The sequence below is a fragment of the Papaver somniferum genome, chromosome 2, assembly GCF_003573695.1.
Source record: "Papaver somniferum cultivar HN1 chromosome 2, ASM357369v1, whole genome shotgun sequence".
Taxonomy (NCBI): Eukaryota; Viridiplantae; Streptophyta; class Magnoliopsida; order Ranunculales; family Papaveraceae; genus Papaver; species Papaver somniferum.
Genome location: NC_039359.1, coordinates 151,405,482 through 151,426,033, shown reverse-complemented (window position 1 = coordinate 151,426,033; position 20,552 = coordinate 151,405,482). Strand labels below are relative to the sequence as shown.

General features: G+C 35.3%; 2 protein-coding genes across 2 annotated transcripts; both read right to left on the bottom strand.

Moving 5' to 3' along the window:
- Positions 1 to 10,170: 10,170 nt before the first annotated feature.
- Positions 10,171 to 10,845, bottom strand: LOC113352254. The gene has a single exon (XM_026596098.1). The coding sequence runs from the start codon at positions 10,843 to 10,845 to the stop codon at positions 10,171 to 10,173; it is 675 nt and encodes a 224-aa protein (XP_026451883.1).
- A 7,678-nt stretch (positions 10,846 to 18,523) lies between these two features.
- On the bottom strand, positions 18,524 to 20,167 carry LOC113354124 (probable protein phosphatase 2C 72). The gene is made up of 4 exons (XM_026597553.1): positions 19,922 to 20,167; positions 19,545 to 19,826; positions 19,115 to 19,456; positions 18,524 to 18,989 (listed from the first exon to the last, which is right to left on the bottom strand). Exons 1-4 carry the CDS (start codon positions 20,099 to 20,101, stop codon positions 18,819 to 18,821), a joined length of 975 nt encoding a protein of 324 aa, XP_026453338.1. The 5' UTR covers positions 20,102 to 20,167; the 3' UTR covers positions 18,524 to 18,818.
- Positions 20,168 to 20,552: the final 385 nt, after the last annotated feature.

Sequence of the window (20,552 nt, the reverse complement as noted above, 5' to 3'; positions counted from 1 at the left end):
TTGTGCAAAGACACTGCTCCACTGCATTTTGGAATCAACTTCAAATTAGTGCAATTCAACCTCCAATCCAGACAAGATGTAGCTTCAAACTCTTTAACAACTTTCATAAGATCATCTTTTATCACCTCCCAAGTATACTTGAAGAACTCCATGGTGAAACCATTTGGTCCTGGTGCCTTATTAGTTCCAAAATGCCAAATGACATCCTTGACTTCCTCTTCAGTGAAAGGTTTTTCAAGTTGAATTCTGTCTTCTACAGAAATAGAAGGAATTTGAAGCTCACCAAATCTTGACCTAACTGTAAATTTCTCAGAGAAAAGATTAGTGTAAAAATTAACAGCTTCATATGCAATCTTTGATTTATCATAAGACAGATCTCCATCAATTCTTAAGCAATTGATGTTATTCAACTTATACTTATAAGAAGCAAGTTGATGAAGATACCTAGTATTTATCTCAGCATATTTAGACCATTTATCCTTAGATCTTTGACCCCATTTTCTAGCTAAATTTAAAGATACAGAAAGGTGTTTATTTTTAGCTTCTTCCCTTTGGATAATGTCATAAATATGTAGAATGGACAATTCCTCCATACAATCAATATTATCAATTTCTTTTTCTAGATCATTCATTTGAATTTGAAGGTCACCTAAGGATTTTCTCCATGGATTAATAAGAGCTTTCAAACCCTGAAGTTTCTTAGCAAAAACAAAACTTGGTCGCCTGTAAAAACTAAGCTAGACCACCACAGTTTCATATTCTCCAAAAATGCAGGATATAACAAGAGATAATTATCAATCCTAAAAGGAGAAACAATTTTCATTTCAGAATTACAGTTCAACATGATTGGGCTGTGATCTGAAATAGGTCTTTTGAGTCTGACTTGTAATAAGGCAGGACAGTGTTCTTGAAATTCAGCATTAAGCAAGAATCTATCCAACCTAATCAAAAGAGGGTGTTGCTGGGAGTTAGTCCAAGTAAACTTACCTCCATTTAGTGACAAATCAGTGAGAGAGTGTTGTCTTACAAATCTTTAAAAAAAATTTCTGGAAGCAACACATCCACCAGGTTTGTTTGTTTCAGATTGAAACAAGATAGCATTGAAGTCACCTCCTAGTAGCAATGGCTCATCAAAAAGGATTCTAATATCATTTAATTCTGCCCAAAACTGTCTGTAGTACATATTTTCTGAAGCACTATAAACTGAGGTAAAAGCCCATCTAAAATCATCAGCCACATTCCTGAACTTTATAGTAATAGAAAATGCCCCTAACAGATGATCCTCCATTTCCACTACTCCATCCTTCCACATAACAATATACCACCAGAAGCTCCATTAATACCACATGAAGGAACATGAATGTATTTGCGGCCATTATTCCCCCAAAGAGATCTAATAAGAGCATCATCCACCAATTCCTTCTTAGATTCTTGAATTGATCAAATGGTTATGTTATTTCTCCTGATAGCATTTCTAATTGCAATTATCTTTGCATCTTGTCCCAAACCCCTAATATTCCATGACATGATTTTATGATCCATTCAAATCCTGAGAAACCCTAGAAACAGAAATTGGATTGAAACCATCTAAGTCAGAAGACTCAAACTCTGCAGCACCAGTGATAGCCTCAATACACTCATCCTCTGCAGGAACCATAGATGGTTCTTCATCCACTGGATCGAAAGAACCTAAACCATCAGCATATGGTATTTCCATATTCCTGATTGGTGAAGAGTTTCTAATTACCATACTTTCACAAATTTCAACTGTCTTCGGATGATCACAAGAAACCCCCATTAGTCTACTGAACTCAATGTGAGAGTTGATTTTTAAGTTAATCTCATTTGTAGTAGCAGTAGCAACTGAAATGTGAATATTTGGTGATGAAATATCCAACGGTCTTGTTTTTGAATTAGTAGAATTCAAATTTTGAATCAATGGCCGATGTTGATTTGAGATAGACTGTGGAGATTTCGAGACTGAAGATGAGTCAGACATTTTTGAATCTTGAACTGATAGAGGTAAAAAATGATGAGTCAGAATTACTCAGCTCATTTTTCCTCTTTGTATGATTCATAGAGTGATCCAAAAAAAATTATACCCGAATTCGAATCCGGATCCGAAGAACCATCGGCAGAAGTTAAATTCAAAAGTTTAGGGTAGAATCTCGGATCCTGAGAAGAATCCGACCGAACCCCCCCCCCCCCCCCCCCCCCCCCCCCCCTTACCTGGCCCATATGTTGGTTCTTTGTATCCATAATTCGCGAGTCATGAGAAGGTGTTAGACTCAAAAATATATAGCCGAATTCTGAGTTTGAAAAACTCGAAGAAGGCGCTCTCCCCAGCTCTCATATTTCGACCCGCCTTTTTCTTCCTTACAGTAACCCACGGAGTTATCACTTCTTCATTAGAAGGTGAAGATTCTTGTGCATGAAGCCTAGTCTTACTCTGTAAAATCCCATCATCCAAATTTGAGTTTTGTTTAGAATGACCACCCCTTAGCTGAATGTGAGATACCCGTTTCTAGACTTTATTTAGCTTTTTTAGCGCCGAATTTGAAGATGAATTTGAATGTGACCGAGACTTATTCTCCGGCATATTTTTAGCATGCATGGAAAAATCTCTCTGAGCAATTGACTGCAAACAATTAGGATCTGCATTCAATGGGATTGAATTTGTGCCTGAAAGATTATCTTGATCTGCATCATCATCATGATCATCATGACTGATTCTTTGATCAGGCACCACCAACAAAGATTTAATACTTTGAACTTTAATATGTTATTGATGTAAGAAACTCTTAGAAAGATCGTGAATCCATTCGATGCTCAACCAACTGCCTTTGAAGTAAACAACAACTGGGATTTTACGGAGATCATCATGGACCTTAACTTTGCAACTATTAAGCTTAGAGAAACTACTAGAGGATTTATGTATTTCCAGTAATTTTCCCCAAGGATAACAGATAGTTTCAAGGTTTTTAATATCCCATTGATGGAATGAAAGTCCTCGGATACCTACCCAGTGAATGCATTTTCCGAGTAAGATATTAATTCATCAGATGTAGAAAATATGATATCAAAGATTTAATGAAAATAACACAAGACTAAACTCAAACAAGCTTGAACAAGCTTCACTTAATTCATATATTTCGACTGATGGCTTAACAACCTATTTATATGATTCACAAACTTGACTCTCAAGTAAAAAGACTTTCCTAATAAAAAAAAAACTCTAACAAGAAACTTCTAGACAATTCTCACGCAAGAAAACTCTTAAAACAAGTAATACTTGTAACCCAAGTAAACTTCTAAAAACTGTACCATGGATCAACAACACTTGTTTATCCATCCACTTCATGTCAACTGTACCATTTGATCCCACCACATTGGATCAACTCTCATAGTTGATCCACACTACTTGGATCAACAACATTGTTGATCCCTTTTGTCTTCTTCATAGTATCTTGGTTTATTTCTCAACATCCTCCCTTAAACCAAGATACTCTTTGCTAATCATTCCCAACTTTCCACGCAAGTAAATGAAAGTATTAGACTTCAAAGACTTGGTGAAAATATCTGCTACTTGCTCTTCACTCTCAACAAACTCCACAGCTATCTCCTTGTTACTGACAAGCTCTCTGATGTAATGATATTTAATATCAATATGCTTACTCCTTCCATGAAGCATAAGATTCTTAGTTAATGAAATTGTAGACTTATTATCACAAACTATTGTTGTTGATGTCTTGTGTTTTCAAACAATGACTTCAACATCATTCTCAACCACACAGCTTGTGTAGCACAATTGCTAGCAGCTATATACTCAGCTTCTGTTGTAGATAATGCAACAACTTGTTGCTTCTTAGATGACCAAGAGAAAAAACCAGTTCCCAACTGAAATCCATAACCTGGTGTGCTTCTTCTTCCTTCTGCATCATCAGCCCAATTACTATCAGTAAATCCAACTAGTTTTGGATCTTCTGAAACATTATAGAGAATTCCCATACTGATTGTACCTCTAACATATCTCATAATATGTTTTGCAGCTTGTAAATGTGATTGTCTGGGTTCTTCCATAAATTTTCTAACCAATCCAACTGCATACATGATATCAGGTCTTGTAGCATTCAAATATCTCAAACATCCAACAAGACCTTTAAAGTATGTTGAATTCACAAGCTCTCCTGATCCTTCTCTTGTCAACTTCAGTCTCTCTTCTACTGGTGTTAAGATTGGATTACAATTATCCATCTTGAAACGCTTCAAAATTCCTTCAGCATACCTTTGTTGGTTAATAAAAATTCCTTTTTCAGTTTGTTGAACTTCAATGCCAAGAAAATATGACATCAACCCAAGATCTGTCATCTCAAACTCCTTCACCATATCCTCCCTAAATTCCTTGATCATCTCAGAACTATTTCCAGTAAATATAAGATCGTCCACATACAAACACACTATAATATGATTGCCAAGATCATCAGCTTTCAAGTATAAAGTATGCTCATGTGGACATCTTTTAAATCCTTTCTTAATGAAATAAGAATATATTCTTGGTGCTTGTTTCAAACCATACAAAGCTTTGTTTAGCTTGTATACTTCATTCTCCTTCCCCTCCATAATGTAGCCAGCTGGTTGCTTTACATAAACTTCTTCTTCCAACAATCCATTCAAGAATGCTGACTTCACATCCATCTGAAATATCTTCCAATTCTTTTGTGCTGCTAAATCAATGATCATCCTTACTGTATCAAGTCTTGCAACTGGTGCAAATACTTCTGAATAATCAACTCCTTGTCTTTGCCTATAACCTTTAGATACTAACCTTGCTTTCTTTCTATCCACTTCACCATTTGACTTGTATTTTGTTTTATAAACCCACTTAACACCTATGGGTTTCTTCCCTGGTGGAAGTTCTGTTAGTTCCCATGTATCATTATTCTCAATTGACTTCAGTTCTTCATTCATAGCTTGAATCCAACCTTGTTCTTTTGATGCTTCTTCATAAGTTAAAGGATCACAATGTCCTAATAGTGCAAAATTCACTACTTCATCATCAGTATCTTCATCATCTCTTGATACAATATAATCATTCAACCTAGCAGGTATGATATATTTTCTTCTTGGTCTTGTAGTTTCTTGTTATTGTACTGTTTCTGTTCTTGTTTCTTCATGTTGCTCTTCAACATTATCTTGAATCTGCACTTCTTCTTCAACTTCAACTGGAACTGTTCTGACAGCAGCAGGTGGATCAACATTCCTTGTTGATCCAATATTATGTGGATCAACATCCCTTGTTGATCCATTGTTATATGGATCAACATTAGTTGTTGATCCATTATTCCAGTTCCATTTTGAATCTTCACCAAAGATCACATCTCTACTTGTAAACACTTTTCCTGCTTCTGGGTTTTATAATTTATATCCTTTGGTTACTGAACTATAACCAACAAGGATACACTTCTCACTCTTGTCATCCAATTTCTTTCTTAGTTCTTTGGGTACATGTGCATATGCAATACACCCAAAAATTTTCAGATGTCTTACACTTGGTCTTACACCTCTCCAAGCTTCTTCTGGTGTTATGTTGCTCAAACTATTTTTAGGACATCTGTTGAGTAAATACACAGCTGTGTCAACTGCATAACCCCAAAAACTTTTTGGTAAATCTTTTGTTCTTCTTATAGTTCTTGACATCTCCATTATGGTTCTATTCTTCCTCTCTGCAACTCCATTTTGTTGTGGTGTATATCTTGCAGTTAGTTGATGATGAATGCCATGCTCTTCCATAAACTTGTCAACAACAGTATATTCTTTACCTCTATCAGTTCTCAAGATCTTGATACTCTTACCAATTTGTCTCTCAGCATAATCTTTGAAACTTCTAAAAGCTTGAAATGCATCACTCTTTTTTTAAGCAAATAAACCCATGCTTTTCTACTAAAATCATCAATGAAAGTTATAAAATAATTATTACCTCCATGTGAAGTTACTTCAATAGGACCACACAGATCACTATGAACAATCTTCAAATGTTGATCAACTCTTCTAGCTTTGTTGACTGGGAATGGATCTCTGTGCTTCTTGCCAAAGATACAATTTTCACATCTTGATTCTGGTACCACTATGAAAGGTAAACCTGACACCATCTCCTTCTTTGCTAAGTTTTTTAAACTGTTAAAGTTCACATGTCCCATCATTTTATGCCATAACCAAGAGTCATTGTGCACACTGCTACTGTAACAACTTTCCTTTTGATGTTGAATGTTCAAGGGAAATAGTCTATTTTTAGTCATCTCCACTCTTGCTATCAATCTTCTTCTTCTATCTATGATGAAACATAAACTATTGTAAATATTCATAGAATATCCTCTTTCCGACAATTATCTCATACTTAGCAAGTTTTGATGTAAACCTGGAACATAATATACATCCATGATGTATGCTTTAGAACCATTCTTAAGAATAATCCCTATTCTTCCTTTTCCCATAACTGGAATTTTTGAGATGTTTCCAAACTTTACTGTAGATCTTACAGACTCATCCAAGCTTTCAAACAAATCTTTTCTTCCACACATATGATTGTTGCAACCTGTATCCAAATACCACTTAAGTTGAGGTTGTTCTTCTGCTGTATGACATGTAAGTAGCATGTTTTCATCCTTCTTTTCTTCTTCTTCTTTTTCTTGGCTTTCTGGAATGTCAGCTTTGAAATTTTCTTTGTAATTATTAGCAAATGTCTTTCTTGGTTTTGGACACTCAGTAGCCATATGTCCAAAATCTCCACAATTATAACACTGCATTCTTGATCTATCAAATGGCTTCCTATAACTTCCATTATTTTATCTCCCTCCATTGTTATATCTTCCTTGAAAAACTCCAATATTAGATTTTCCTTGATTGTTTCTCCAGCTAACTTGGCTTTGAAGTGCCTCTTCAACTTGTTTTGCAGTAGTTGTCTTCTCTAGTAATCTTTGTTCATATGCTTGTAATGAACCCAATAACTCATTAAGAGTCATAGTTGCAGCAGTGTTACACTCTTCTATAGCAGTTACTTTTGCTTCAAACTTTTCAGGTAAGCTTCGTAAAATATTTTCACCAACTATTGAATCTTCTACAGTATCACCATTAGCCTTCATCTTATTGACAAGATTTAATGTCTTTGAGAAAAAATCTGGTATTGTTTCAGTAGTTTCCATCTGCAGTAATTCATACTTTCTCTTTAAAGTTTCTAATCTAACCTTCTTGACTTTGTCAGATCCCGTGTAGTAGCTTACCAAACCATCCCAATCTGCTTTAGCTTGCTTAATATAAATAACTCTATCCATGAGAGATTCATGAATACCTTGATGAAGAATATATGTAGTTTTAGAATTCTTCTTTCTGTTTTCAGTTAAAACAGTTTGCGCAGCTCCTTCAACTACAGCTCCTTCTGCTGGTTCTACATAACCATCTTTCACAATATCCTGTACCTCTTGGTATGTGAAAATATTTTCCATCTGCAACCTCCAGTGTTCAAAGTTTTTACCTTGAAACACAGGTACCTTAATTGAACTTAAACTCGTCATCTTCTCTAACTCAAAACCTTACCCACAACCCTAGAATCTTATACCAGTGCTCTAATACCATATATAGAAAATCTGATATCAAAGACTTAATGAAAAGAACACAAGACTAAACTCAAACAAGCTTCACTTAATTCATATATTTTGACTGATGGTTTAACAACCTATTCATATGATTCACAAACTTGACTCTCAAGTAAAAAGACTTTCCTAATCAAAAACAAACTCTAACAAGAAACTTGTAGACAATTCTCACACAAGCAAACTCTTAAAACAAGTAATACTTGTAACCCAAGTAAACTTCTAAAAACTGTACCATGGATCAACAACACTTGTTTATCCATCCACTTCATGTCAACTGTACCAGTTGATCCCACCGTATTGGATCAACTCTCATAGTTGATCCACACTACTTGGATCAACAACATTGTTGATCCCTTTTGTCTTCTTCATAGTATCTTGGTTTATTTCTCAACAAGAATTCCAATGTCTTAAGGAAAGCTGTGTTTTCACCAATGAAATATTTGAGTCTCCTTGAAAAGATCATAATCTAAAGAATTTTTTGCCTAAAAAAAAGTCAGACTCGAGTTAATATGTCTGAGATTCAAATTACTCGATCAATTAAAGTATTTTCTCATACCTTTCGAGATATACTTCCAACCTAAGTGAGGGCCTTTGCTTTCCACTACCACACCCAAAATATGAGTATCAATGTTAATATGTTTATCTCGGTTATCTCCTTGCAGCCTTGGAAAGTCATTTCGAGAAAGGTTATCATGTTCTAACAATTGTCGGCTCATTTTAGAAATCTACCTATAATCGAATTTAATAGGAAACTAACCAATAATTCATTTCATGTGGTTGGTTGGTTGGTTTGTCGGAAATATGTAAACTAGTTTCAAATGTCAATGAGGACATCAGCTATGTGTAGGCACAAGACCTTTTCCTACTTGCGAAATATGAAGAAGTAAAATTTGCATATGTAAGACATTGTACAGATCTTTGAAAAATTTCATATTTAATTTCATTTATTTAAGTTTATAGAAACAGAACTAGTCATAAAACCCAAAGTGACCAAATTTGTGGTATAAAAACTCCGTTCAAATGTTGGAATTCATTACAACTCCATCTTAAATAAAATTGATACAAAAACCCCAAATTTTTAAAAATTGATACAAAAATCTCAAATTTCAAAATTTGTTTCATCAAATTTTGTGATGAAACCAATTCTATGATGTTTCATCAAATTTTATGATGAAATCAAAATTGGCTTCATTAAATTCTTTAGAGTTTTTGCGTTACTTTTGTTTTTTTGGGTTCTTGTGTTACTTTTATTTGATAGGTTTTTTTCTGGATGGATAGTGACAACTTGGGGTTATAACTCGCGGACCGTTATAGAAATTGAAATTCACGTATAGACACGTATTTTCCTTGTTAACGTGAAGTGGCGTGTGTTTATAGGCTCAAACGTGGCTAACTCATTTATTGGGCAGATAATTTCTCTAAATATATAGATAATAATTGAAATTGGCGGTGGCTTATCGTAGTATTCGAATAGAGTTTTGGGGCACTTTAGTCAGGGCAAAATTTAATCACACGAAGCACGTCCATGTCACTTGAAGGTTGAAGCTTATTTGGACGGAAATAGTCGAGAAATCAGTTTTTAAGTTGCCGGCTATAGTTCCGACTGTATTGTAGGTATCAGACAGAAACCCCCAAAACATGTTGTTGCTCTCTATGTGAATGACCCTGTCCTAGTTGTAGCATTGGTTTTGCGAGTGTGATTCTGTCACCATCCTCGGACCGCATACGCTATATTGCTTAAAAATGTTGTCCCACCATCACTTGTGAACGTGATTTCGTTTTGAGTTTGACGCATCTAACTTGTACATGGCTATCGAGTGAGTTTACGCAACGGGGACTTATATGAGCAGTTCCTTAAAAACTGGCTCTTTTGGTTTACGATAGTGTGGTCTTGTTGTTCCTATAGGCTATCAGGACCGATCACTGTTGATTAATTTTTTTTTTTTTTTTTGATAAACAAAGGATTCCTTTTCATTAATGGTTAATTAGGGTTACATCAAGATACCAACGAGAAATAGAAACATACGGTAAAAGATAAAAGATACGGACCAAAAGTTCCAACAAGAGAAAAAGAAGGAACATCGGTAGAGATCAAATACATGTATGAGAAAAGAGCCGATTGAATCGGAGTGAGAATGGTTTTCGGCACACACACCAACCATTTTGTTTGATTTTAGTCTTCTGCAATAAGATGTACTCCTTCATCAGAAGAGTGATGATCCCATTTTTTTGTAGTTATATATGAGACTTCTGATCGGATTTCTTCACCCCTGAACTGAACCTCCAAGAACCCTAACCAAAACCAGCCATTAAAACGAAGAAGAATTGCTCTAAAAGCAAAGAAAGAAACCCCATTGATTAATTGTATGTGTGGAAATTACTGATAAAAAATAAATAAATTTGCATGTATGGAAATCGGTGTTTTCTTATCGAAAAAAGGTCGTCCACTTGGAACTTCGAATTTCCATGTTCTTTTTTTTTTAATAGGAAATGATGAATCATTCATTCATAATAAGAGGAATTACATAGTATTTTGATCATGCTGGATCAGTGTTTTTATCCAAGCAGGCTCATTATTAAACCAACTAAAGCAAATAGACTGAGTTCTTGCATACTTTGCTAGAGAATCTGCTATGTGATTTGCATCTCTGTGTGCATAAGTGCAAACCCAAAACTCAAAAGAACCGAGAATATTAAGAGTATCTTGGACAAGATTTTGTGTTGTCCATTTTATTGTTGTTGTCTTTCCATTAATAGCTGATATCGCATTTGAGTAGTCCCCTTCCAGATGTATCTTCCTCCAACCATTCATTTGCACCCATTGAACCGCTTTCAACAGTGATTGTGCTTCAGCTTGTTCCGGATCCACAGCTAGAGATGCACCTCCTCGCAATCCATAGCTGATACCTGCAAAATCTCTACAAATTAGACCCCACCCTGACAAAATTTTTTTATTTATATGTGAAGCATCAAAATTTATTTTATAGACATCATCTGTTGGAGGATGCCATATTTTACTGATCCCATTGGATACAGTAATGTTAACAGATTGATTATCGCTGACTCTGGTCCAATCATTGATCTGTTGAATAATGTTGTTAGACGCTTCATAACTGCTGAAAGATTTATTATCAGAAGTTTTTGCACATCTAGCTTTCCAGATTGTCCATAAGATAAAACTAACTTCCTCATACATCTTAAAATCATGTTGTATAGTAGTGACTGAACAAGAAAAGAAATTGTTAATCCATTGATACAAGTCCTTATTCTGGAGAATAGCATGTAATCTTATGTTTACAGTATTCCACACAGACCTAACTACAGGGCAGTCATAAAACAAGTGTTGAGTTGTCTTAGTACTACTATTGCAAAGGGGGCAAGTGTTATCATGATGTCTAGTAAACCTAGAAAGCCTAGATTCAGTTGATATACACTTATGTAAGAATATCCACATAAAATGCTGGACCCTAGGAGGCAGTTTTTGTTTCCAAAAAGATTTCCAACTAATAGATAAGTTGTTCTTAGTAGGCTTAGAAGCTAGTTTTTCATTCAAAAGAACATTGTAGGCAGACTTGATTGTGAAATTTCCATTGCTGGAAGGCTCCCATCTAAGTTTATCACTTCTTGTAATTGGAATTCTGATGTTAGTAATTTATTTAACAGTTTGTTCATCAAACAAAACATTTAGGCAATCAGTATTCCAATTCCTACCATCATTATCAATAAGTTGACAAATAATGGACATATTACTTGAGTAGAACTGGTTATTGGGAGGTCTGTGCATATTTGGAATCCAAGTGTCTTTCCAAATATTTACAGGCTTTCCATCACCAATCTCCCAAACATAGTATTTTTTCACAATATTCAAACCTGTGCAGATCCCTTGCCAAATCCAGCTGCCCTGCTTGCAAATACTGTCAGTCAAAGGATTAACACCATGAAAGTATTTTCCTCTCAAGATTTCAGACCAAGGTTCCTCAGGACTGTTAATCATCCTCCAAGCAAGTTTAGTAAGTAAAGCGAAGTTTATCAAATCAGTTTTCCTTATGTTAAGGCCTCCTAAATCCTTAGGCAGAGCAATGTCATTCCATCCCTTGGGATAATAGACTTTTTGGTTTTCCTTTTTCCCCCACCAGAAATTCATCTGTATTTTATCCATTTTATCTGTGAGTTCTTTAGGCATAGGAAAGACAGCTAAGTGGTGACTAGCAAGAAATCCTAAAACAGATTGAGTCATGACAGTTTTACCTGGAGCAGCTAAGAAGATGGCCTGCCAAATATCAAGTCTACCTTTGAATCTGTCTAACAGATGAACAAAAGAGTCATATTTCATTTTTTGAAGAAGAAGAATAGGTACACCTAGGTATTTTTCATTAAGTGACCTTCTCTTAATTCTGAGTATGTTTGCTATGTCATTCTTGACAGAGGTAGGGACCTTACTGCTAAAAGCTAAAGCTGATTTATCAAAGTTAACCGCCTGCCCTGAGAATTTGCTAAATTGTTCTATCAAAGTAGACAGATTCCTAGAATCTTTGTTCCTAGATTTTATGAAAATGAGGCAGTTATCTGCAAAGAACAAGTGAGAGATAGAAGGGCAATATTTATTAGCTTTGAAACCATGTATAAGATTATTTTTTTCAGCAATTATCAAACTTCTAAAAAAACATTCCTTACAAAGAATGAATAAATAGGGTGATAGAGGATCACCCTGCCTCAATCCTCTTTGAGGTAGATAAACATCACCTGGAGCACCATTGAGAATGATAGATGTGGAGACAATAGTAATACATTGTTCTATCATGCTGCACCATTCATTTGAGAAACCAATCCTTTTAAGATTATCAATGAGAAAACAACATTCTACTCTGTCAAAAGCTTTTGACATGTCTAATTTAATAGCAGCACAACCATCTAAAGCTTTAGTTTTTTTCATGGAATGAATTAATTCATGGGAAATTATTATATTATCGTGAATTGATCTACCAGACAAAAAAGCAGTTTGAGCAGGAGAAATGATCTTCTACAAAACACATTTAAGCCTAGAAGCAAGCAATTTTGAGATTATCTTATAAGATACATTACACAGACTTATTGGCCTGAAATCCACTGCACTTTTAGGACAATTGTTTTTAGGAATAAGAGTAGTAAAATTATGGTTCATTTGTTTTAGCAGGTGATGAGAGTGGAAGAAGGCCTGAACCATTTTTACTACATCATTTCCAACAGTTTCCCACATTAGTTGATAAAAACCAGGTGGGAAACCATCAGGACCTGGAGTGGTCCAAGGTTTCATATCAAAAACAATCTTTCTAACCTCATCAGCATTGGGTATAGCAATCAACATGGCATTATCAGTATCACTAATTGTAGCATGCATATTGTTGAGATAATCATCTGATCTAGGATGGTTAGAAGTTCTGCTCATGTTACTAAAGTTTCTTAGAAGTTCATTTTCAATGTCTTGCCTCTCATCTAGCCAAATTCCATGCTCAGATTTCAAAGATTTTATCTGGGTTCTTTGCCTTCTAAAATTGTCCTTTTGGTGAAAGTAAGCAGTGTTTCTGTCATCCAAAAGAAGAGCATCATCTTTTCCTTTTTGTTTCCAGAAGTCAGACTCTATATCATACTAATGATTAGTTCCCCTAGAGGTAAGAACAGATAATTGAGTTTCAATATTGGTGATCTGAGTTTGGATATTACCAAAATGATGGTAGTTCCAGTGTCTAAGGCCAACTTTAGCGTTTTTGAGACAATGAATGAGTTGATAGGCAGCAGAACCACTAGTGTTTCTTTTCCATTCAGACTTAATCAGATCATGACAAGTAGTGTCTCTAAACCAGGCTTTGTTAACCCTAAAGGGTTTTTTTGTATTACTACTTTTTTTGCTAGTTAATAACATGATGGGAAAGTGATCACTACCAACAGCATTCAAGTGATAAACAACAACATTAGGATAAATAGCATTCCAATCAAAAGAAGTAAGGACTCTATCTAGTCTCTCTAGAATAAGTTCATTATCGTTTCTTCTATTAGTCCAAGTGAAAGGGTTTCCTATATATTGCATACTAGACAAATTGTTCATGTTTAGAATGTCATTATTAGCATATAAATCAGTTTGGCTGGGAGTGTTACCTCCTTATTTATCATTTCTATCTAGAATGAAATTTAGGACCCCTATAACTATCCAAGGGTTATTGTGATTTCCTCTTAGATTGTTAATGTGGTTCCATTGTGGTTTTTTATCATTCTCATTCAGGGCACCATAGAGACAAGTGAGCAATGAGCTATTGTTTTGACTGTCTAACTTAACAATGAAATTTATCATGTTCAAACTCATATCAATCACTTTCAGATCAATGTTGTCTTTCCAGAGAAGACACAGGACACCAGATAAACCAATGGGGTTTAGAAAAGAAACATTTGGGTATTTGTATCTAGCTAACATGTATTGCATTCTTTTCTGTTGGTTTCTAGTTTCTGACAAGAAAATTATGTTTGGATTTTGGGATTTGATGAGCATATGAAGATGGTTTCTAGTGTCTTTATTTCCAAAGCCACACACATTCCATGATATGATTTTCATCTTAGTGTACACATTATCACAACAGTTGAAATAACAAGTAAAATGTTTTTGGAAAAATAAATTGACTGAGAAAAAATAAGTAAAGATTTTTTTTTTGTTTACCTTGTTCTCCCCAGAAGTGTTTTTTGGTTGCTTCTCTTTGTGTGTGACTCTATCTGCAGCTAGTGTTTCCATTGATTTACCATCATGAGCAGGAGGATGAGAGGTGAGAAGGACATTGGGTGCTATATTTTCCTTAAGGTCTTGAGTATCTGAGATCCTAAGTCTTTTGCCTAATCTTGCTAAGTCGCTGTCTTCTTCATCTTGTGCTGGACTATTAACCACAGGAGAAATCATGATTCCATCCTTTGGAGGGACAAAAGGGGATTGCTTTATTACCCTTTGTTTCTGCATGATAGGGATATTGGCAGCTAAGTTTTCTTCTCCAGACTTCTTCTTCCCAGTCACAGTTTTGATGCAAAAATAGTATGGCTTGTTATGAGCTTTAGTAAGAAATTAAGGTGCTTCCTTACAAGCACCTTGAGTGTGCTTAATGATGTAGCAATGGGGGCATATGTTATGTGGCTGCTTCTCATAAAAAAAATTGATACATCTTGTATACCCAACATCTGTTTTAGCAAAGCTCCTCTTCTCAAAGGGTTGTTGATGTCTATTGAGATACAAACTTTAACACCATCTTTATCAACTGGAATAGCATCCTTAGGTTCAATATCAATAACCTCTCCCATCAGTTTTCCTATCTTTGTTACTGATATAGGATTCATGTGCTCAGGTAGGAGTTTTTTTAACTACAGCCAAAAATACTGGAAGTTCCAATCAAGTTCCTTGTGTATCACTTCTGAGTTGTAGTGATGCAGAATAACTAAATTTCCATTCACACTCCAGGGTCTAGTTATGTAAACATTTTTCTTTGTGTCTTCATCCTTAAACTTGAATACCATTATATTATCATCAATCTCCACTACTTTCACTTCACCTTCACGGTTACGAGACCATGTAAACTTCACATGTTTCTGCACAACTTTGTGTCCTATTTTGCCTTCCATAATGATCATACCAATGAGACAATGATCCCATTCTCCTTCAACTTCTGCTAGTGCTGCATCTTCAGATAGGGGATTTTCTGTTTCTTCATCATTGACGAGCTCAAGAGCAGCTTGCTTGAATCTTGCTGCTAAATCAGAAACTTGATCATTCTTCTCAGATTCCATGGTTAGATTTGGATGGGTTGGGTTGTTGAGATTTCTGTTTCACAATGGCTAATATAAGAGCAAGATTTATAGGTGATAGGGTTTCCTTTCCTATAAACAAGATTTTCAATCCGGGTATTCTGGTGAGGGAATAAAAAGTTGTCATAGAAGTATAAATCACAAACAGAAACAATATATATGGCCATTAACCAGAAGAGTAATCTTAGGAAACTAATTCCTAGATTGTTGAGACTAATTTGAAATTTGAATTTCCTAAATTTCCTCCTTTTTTCCTTTTGGGGTTTTTGAGAATCGACAGTGGAACGGTAAGGACTGAGTTGAACTTTCTCATGATAATGAATCAATGGTAACACTTTGGCTTCAAAAAACATCTTAGCACACAGAGCAAACGCTCTAATCACAACTGTAAATAAGGCAAACCCCATTAGAGAAAGAGCAACCTATAAACACATTTTGGGAAGATAAAGAGTTAATTAGCAAAACATTTTGAAAATGAAACTAACAGAAATGTTTAAAAGAAAACGAATTAAAGTAATACAGTTGAGAAAATTTTGAAACAAGAAGAAGTTGGATCGATTTTATGGCTTGGTTGTGCATGAATATCCTGGATTGTGTGGAACATTGCTAAGGAATCATTTTTTTTTGTTGATGTGCTAAGGAATCATGAAGAAAAGAGAAAAAATGTTACTGAGTTGAGAGACCGATTTTCAGAGAAGAGAGAGAAAAAAATTATATCTATCTCCAATTTCCCTGTTCACCGTTACCACTATGGGGACATTTTGGGTGCGATATATCGTGAGTGGTGACTTAACTCTTGTCACAACCGTCCAAACACCATTTTGGAAAAAGTTTACAACACCATGACCATTTTGTGAATCGGCTCTTAATATGAACGCGTTATTGGGGATATCAAAACTAATTGGGGAATAGAGGAAAAGGACAAAAACTGGATCCAAATATCAAATCAGCATCATCCATTATCTAATTATTTTTTAATTCCTAATCTACCCCTCATTAATCAGGTTTAGTGTTTAATTATACTTAGAAAAATCATAAGATTATTTGAGAGGGAAATTTTTTTTGGTGAAAATGGCGGATGATAGTGAAAAGAGAATTGTTGCCGAATCTTTAACTCAACTATAAAAAGAAGTTTTTTTCTTTGAATTCTCCATTTTTTTTCTCTGAAAAAGCTCGGTGCCGGCATAGAAGAAGTACGAATACCATGCCGGCATATGTTGGAAATTTTCATAAATGTTTGCCTCTACGCAGAGTTTTCGGTGATCGAGCATGCCGGCACTTAGTTACGGCGTTGAATGTTAGTTACCAAGCATGCCGACACCATTTTCCGACATGGTCTTCATCACTTCCGGCATGGTCTTCATCACTTCCGGCGATGTAAAAAAAATTATTTCTGACATGGTCTTCATCACTACCGGCATGGTCTTCATCACTTCCGGCATAGTCTTCATCACTACCGACATGGTCTTCATCACTACCGGCATGGTCTTCATCACTTCTAGAATTTTTTCATCACTTCCGGCATGGTCTTCATCACTTCCGGCATGGTATTCATCACTTCCGGCATGGTCTTCATCATTTCTGGTATGGTATTCATCACTTCCGAATGTAAAAAAAAAACGATTTCAAATTGAGGAGCCGACAGAGAAGTAGAAGACAATTTGAAAGGGAGTGGGGAAAATTTAGAATTTAAAAGGGGTGGGGAATATTTAGGTTTCAAATCCCTAACCCTGAAAGAGATTAATAAGGAACCCGCGATTGGGGGATATCAAAACTAATTGGGGGATAAAGGAAAAGGACAAAAACTGGATCCAAATATCCAATTAGGGTAACCCCTTATCTAAATATTTTTTTAAATCCTAATCTAATCAGGTTTCGTGGTTAATTAAAATTAGTAAAAATCTAAGTATTTGTTAAATGATTAGTGTGTATTTTTATTTGAATTTGGGTGAGTGAGATGAGAGTAGGAGGAGGGAAAAATATTTGAGAGAGAACTTTTTTTGGTGTAAATGAAGGATGATTGTGAAGAGAGAATTGACTAAGAGGTTGAAAATTTGATTTTTTTCTCTTTGAATCCACCATTTTTGCAGCTGAAAAAGCTCGGTGCCGGCATAGTATTCAACCAAAAAAACATGCCGGAAATTGTTGGAAATTTTCATAAATGTTTGCCACTTCCGGAATGGTCTTCATCTTTTCCGGTATGATATTCATCACTTCCGGCATGGTCTTCATCACTTCCGGCATGGTCTTCATCTTTTCCGGTATGATATTCATCACTTCTGGCATGGTCTTCACCACTTCCGGCATGGTCTTCATCATTTCTGGTATGATATTCATCAATTCCGACAAGATATTCATCACTTCCGGCATGGTCTTCATCACTTCCGAATGTAAAAAAAAAATCGATTTCAAAGAGAGGAGCCGACAGAGAAGGAGAAGAAAATTTGAAAGGGAGTGGAGAAACTTTAAAATTTGAAAGGGAATGGAGAATTTTTAGGTTTCAAAGCCCTGACCCTAAAAGAGATTAATGAGAGGTGAAGATGGAAATGGAGATATGATTTTGTTTTTTGATTTTAAGTTTTTTGATTTTTATTTTGAGGAAAGGGTATTTTAGTATTTTTGTCCCCAAAACACCCCTTAGCAAACATTATTGGTTGGGGGAAGTAATTCATATCCCCCAATTAGTTTTCATATCCCCCGATTGTGGGTTCTTAATAAAAGGTGAAGATGTAAATGGGGATATGATTTTGTTTTTTGATTTTTATTTTGAAGGAAGGGTATTTTAGAAATTTTGTCTCAAAACACCCTTGACAAACACTATTGATTGGGGGAAATAATTTATATCCCCAATTAGTTTTCATATCCCAACTGGGCTATTTTAGTACTTAATATGGGACTATTTTTACATTCCCATGTAAATAAGTCTAAGCATTTACTTGGCCAGTGGAGGTAGTTGTACCCACCTGCTCTAAGCTATCTCGGCCTCTAACGAACTGACAATAAAAATCCTCTCTTCTTTTTCTAATGAATATTTGTTGTTTTCTATCAACTTCATTACAATCTAAAATGAGAAAACGAGTAGGAATATGATTAACATGATTTTAGTATTTAACAAGATTTCTATTACATTACATAATTTTGCAGTTTAATGACTCGCAGACTTCTCGGTGCAGTACATCTTCATGATCTCTCTGCTGGATCCGTTCTTAGTAGTAAATCCATCTCTCATATATAGTTTAAAAAGAAAAAGAAGAGTGGAATTCATCTCTAAATCACCGAGTTACTGACATTCAAAAGAACTGGAATTCAGAAAACTAAGCACCTCTTATCTTATTCCCTAAAGATGACATCTGTAACTCATCTTTTCTGGAAGAACATGCAAGAAACTGAAATATCATCCATTTTTGACAAAGGAAACTTTTGTTTCCATGAAGTAACTGCAGCATCTACTACTGCTTTAGCGGCCGTTGCTCGTGTTGCCGATGACACAATTGATACAACTTCGCTGTTGCTAAGAACATCCCAGACCTTCAATCATAAAACACAAAAAATGAATAACCTCAAAAATAAATTAAAAACACCATAGTTTGAGATACTAATTAAGAGAAACTCGGAGAGATTAATTAAGAGTGTAACGAAGATCGGAGTCTTACCCCGTCAGATGCAAGAACAACAAACTTGTCGTTGTTATTCAGATGATGATGTGAGATTTGTGGAATGGCTATTACTCCGTAATCCTTAAGATCAAAGTCCCCAAAAGCTCTTGTCATGGCAAGTCCAGGAAAATTCTGGTCAGGTAACCATACACGCGTAACGTGAGCTTCATTTTCAAGTGCAAATACCCGGCCATTACTCTTCCTTATTCTTTCAGCTTCCTCTGGCACACTAGGCTTAAGATCAGTTGTTAACTGAACAGCCATCATGTCACCATTATCAGAACTAGTCCCTAATACGGCCCGTGAATCTCCAAGATTAGCAATAACAAGATCTTCACCCTGTTACATAATTTACAAGTTAGTCCCAAGAAAATCGTTTACAAAATTATGAGTCTCACTCAAGAATTGCAATCAATTAATTAATTACCTGTTTGATGACGGTAACAGAAGTAGTTCCACTACAAGAACAATCCAAGTTTTCTTGAAGTTTAAGTTCTTTATCCATTACTTTGTACGCACCAACACAAGCTTTACTCCATTCCTCAACAGAATCATTTTTATTATAATCCAAATTAAACGAAGAAATCACTTTCTTTTGGTTTAAAAGTAAACCAGGCAACCAACTTCTAACTAATCTACTCGCAACTTGACCATTCATTCCATGTCCATCAAATACTCCACAGAGAACTCCATCATCCATACCAAAACCCTTCAAATACACAAACAAATATGCAAAAATTATAAACGGTTCACAAATCGCGAAACTTAAAACGAAACCCATGTAACAGAAATGTATGTGTATACCTGTTGAAGTATGGCAGAATCTTGGTTTATTCCTTTCTGGCCTTGTTGAGAACAAACAGAACCAATTGGAGTTTTACATGAACTTGAATCAATGAAAATAGCATTTTCATAGGTATCTTGTATCTTGACAATTTCATCATGAATGTTGGCAGATGCAACAGATGATATACACATTCCCATGGTATCGGAATTAACTCGTATATTCTTTTCTCAAGGATTTTAAATGTAGTTAAACTTTGAGAAAACTGATCGATTTAATGATTCACCTTCAACTCTTACTCCATTTTATAGAGAAAAATTCTCAAGCCTATGGGGTGCACACGTATTGGTGTACGTGTTTTGGAAATGGTTTAGAATTGATAATTAATTATTAATTAGGTGCAGATGTGTCCTTGAAGGGAGCTGAAAATTCACCTCCCTTGAATAATAATTCAATAGTTTTAAGTTAATATTCTGCTTAATTAGTCACCCAAAGATTCATATTTGACATTTGCTTGGAGAATCACCAACCATTTTGCAGTTACTGGCTAACCTAGGGGAGGGCTATGTGACCCTAGGTAAGGCCATTTGTATACAAAAGTTTTTTAAAAGTTTAATTTCTCTTCGAGGCCGTGATTATTTTTTCAACTCT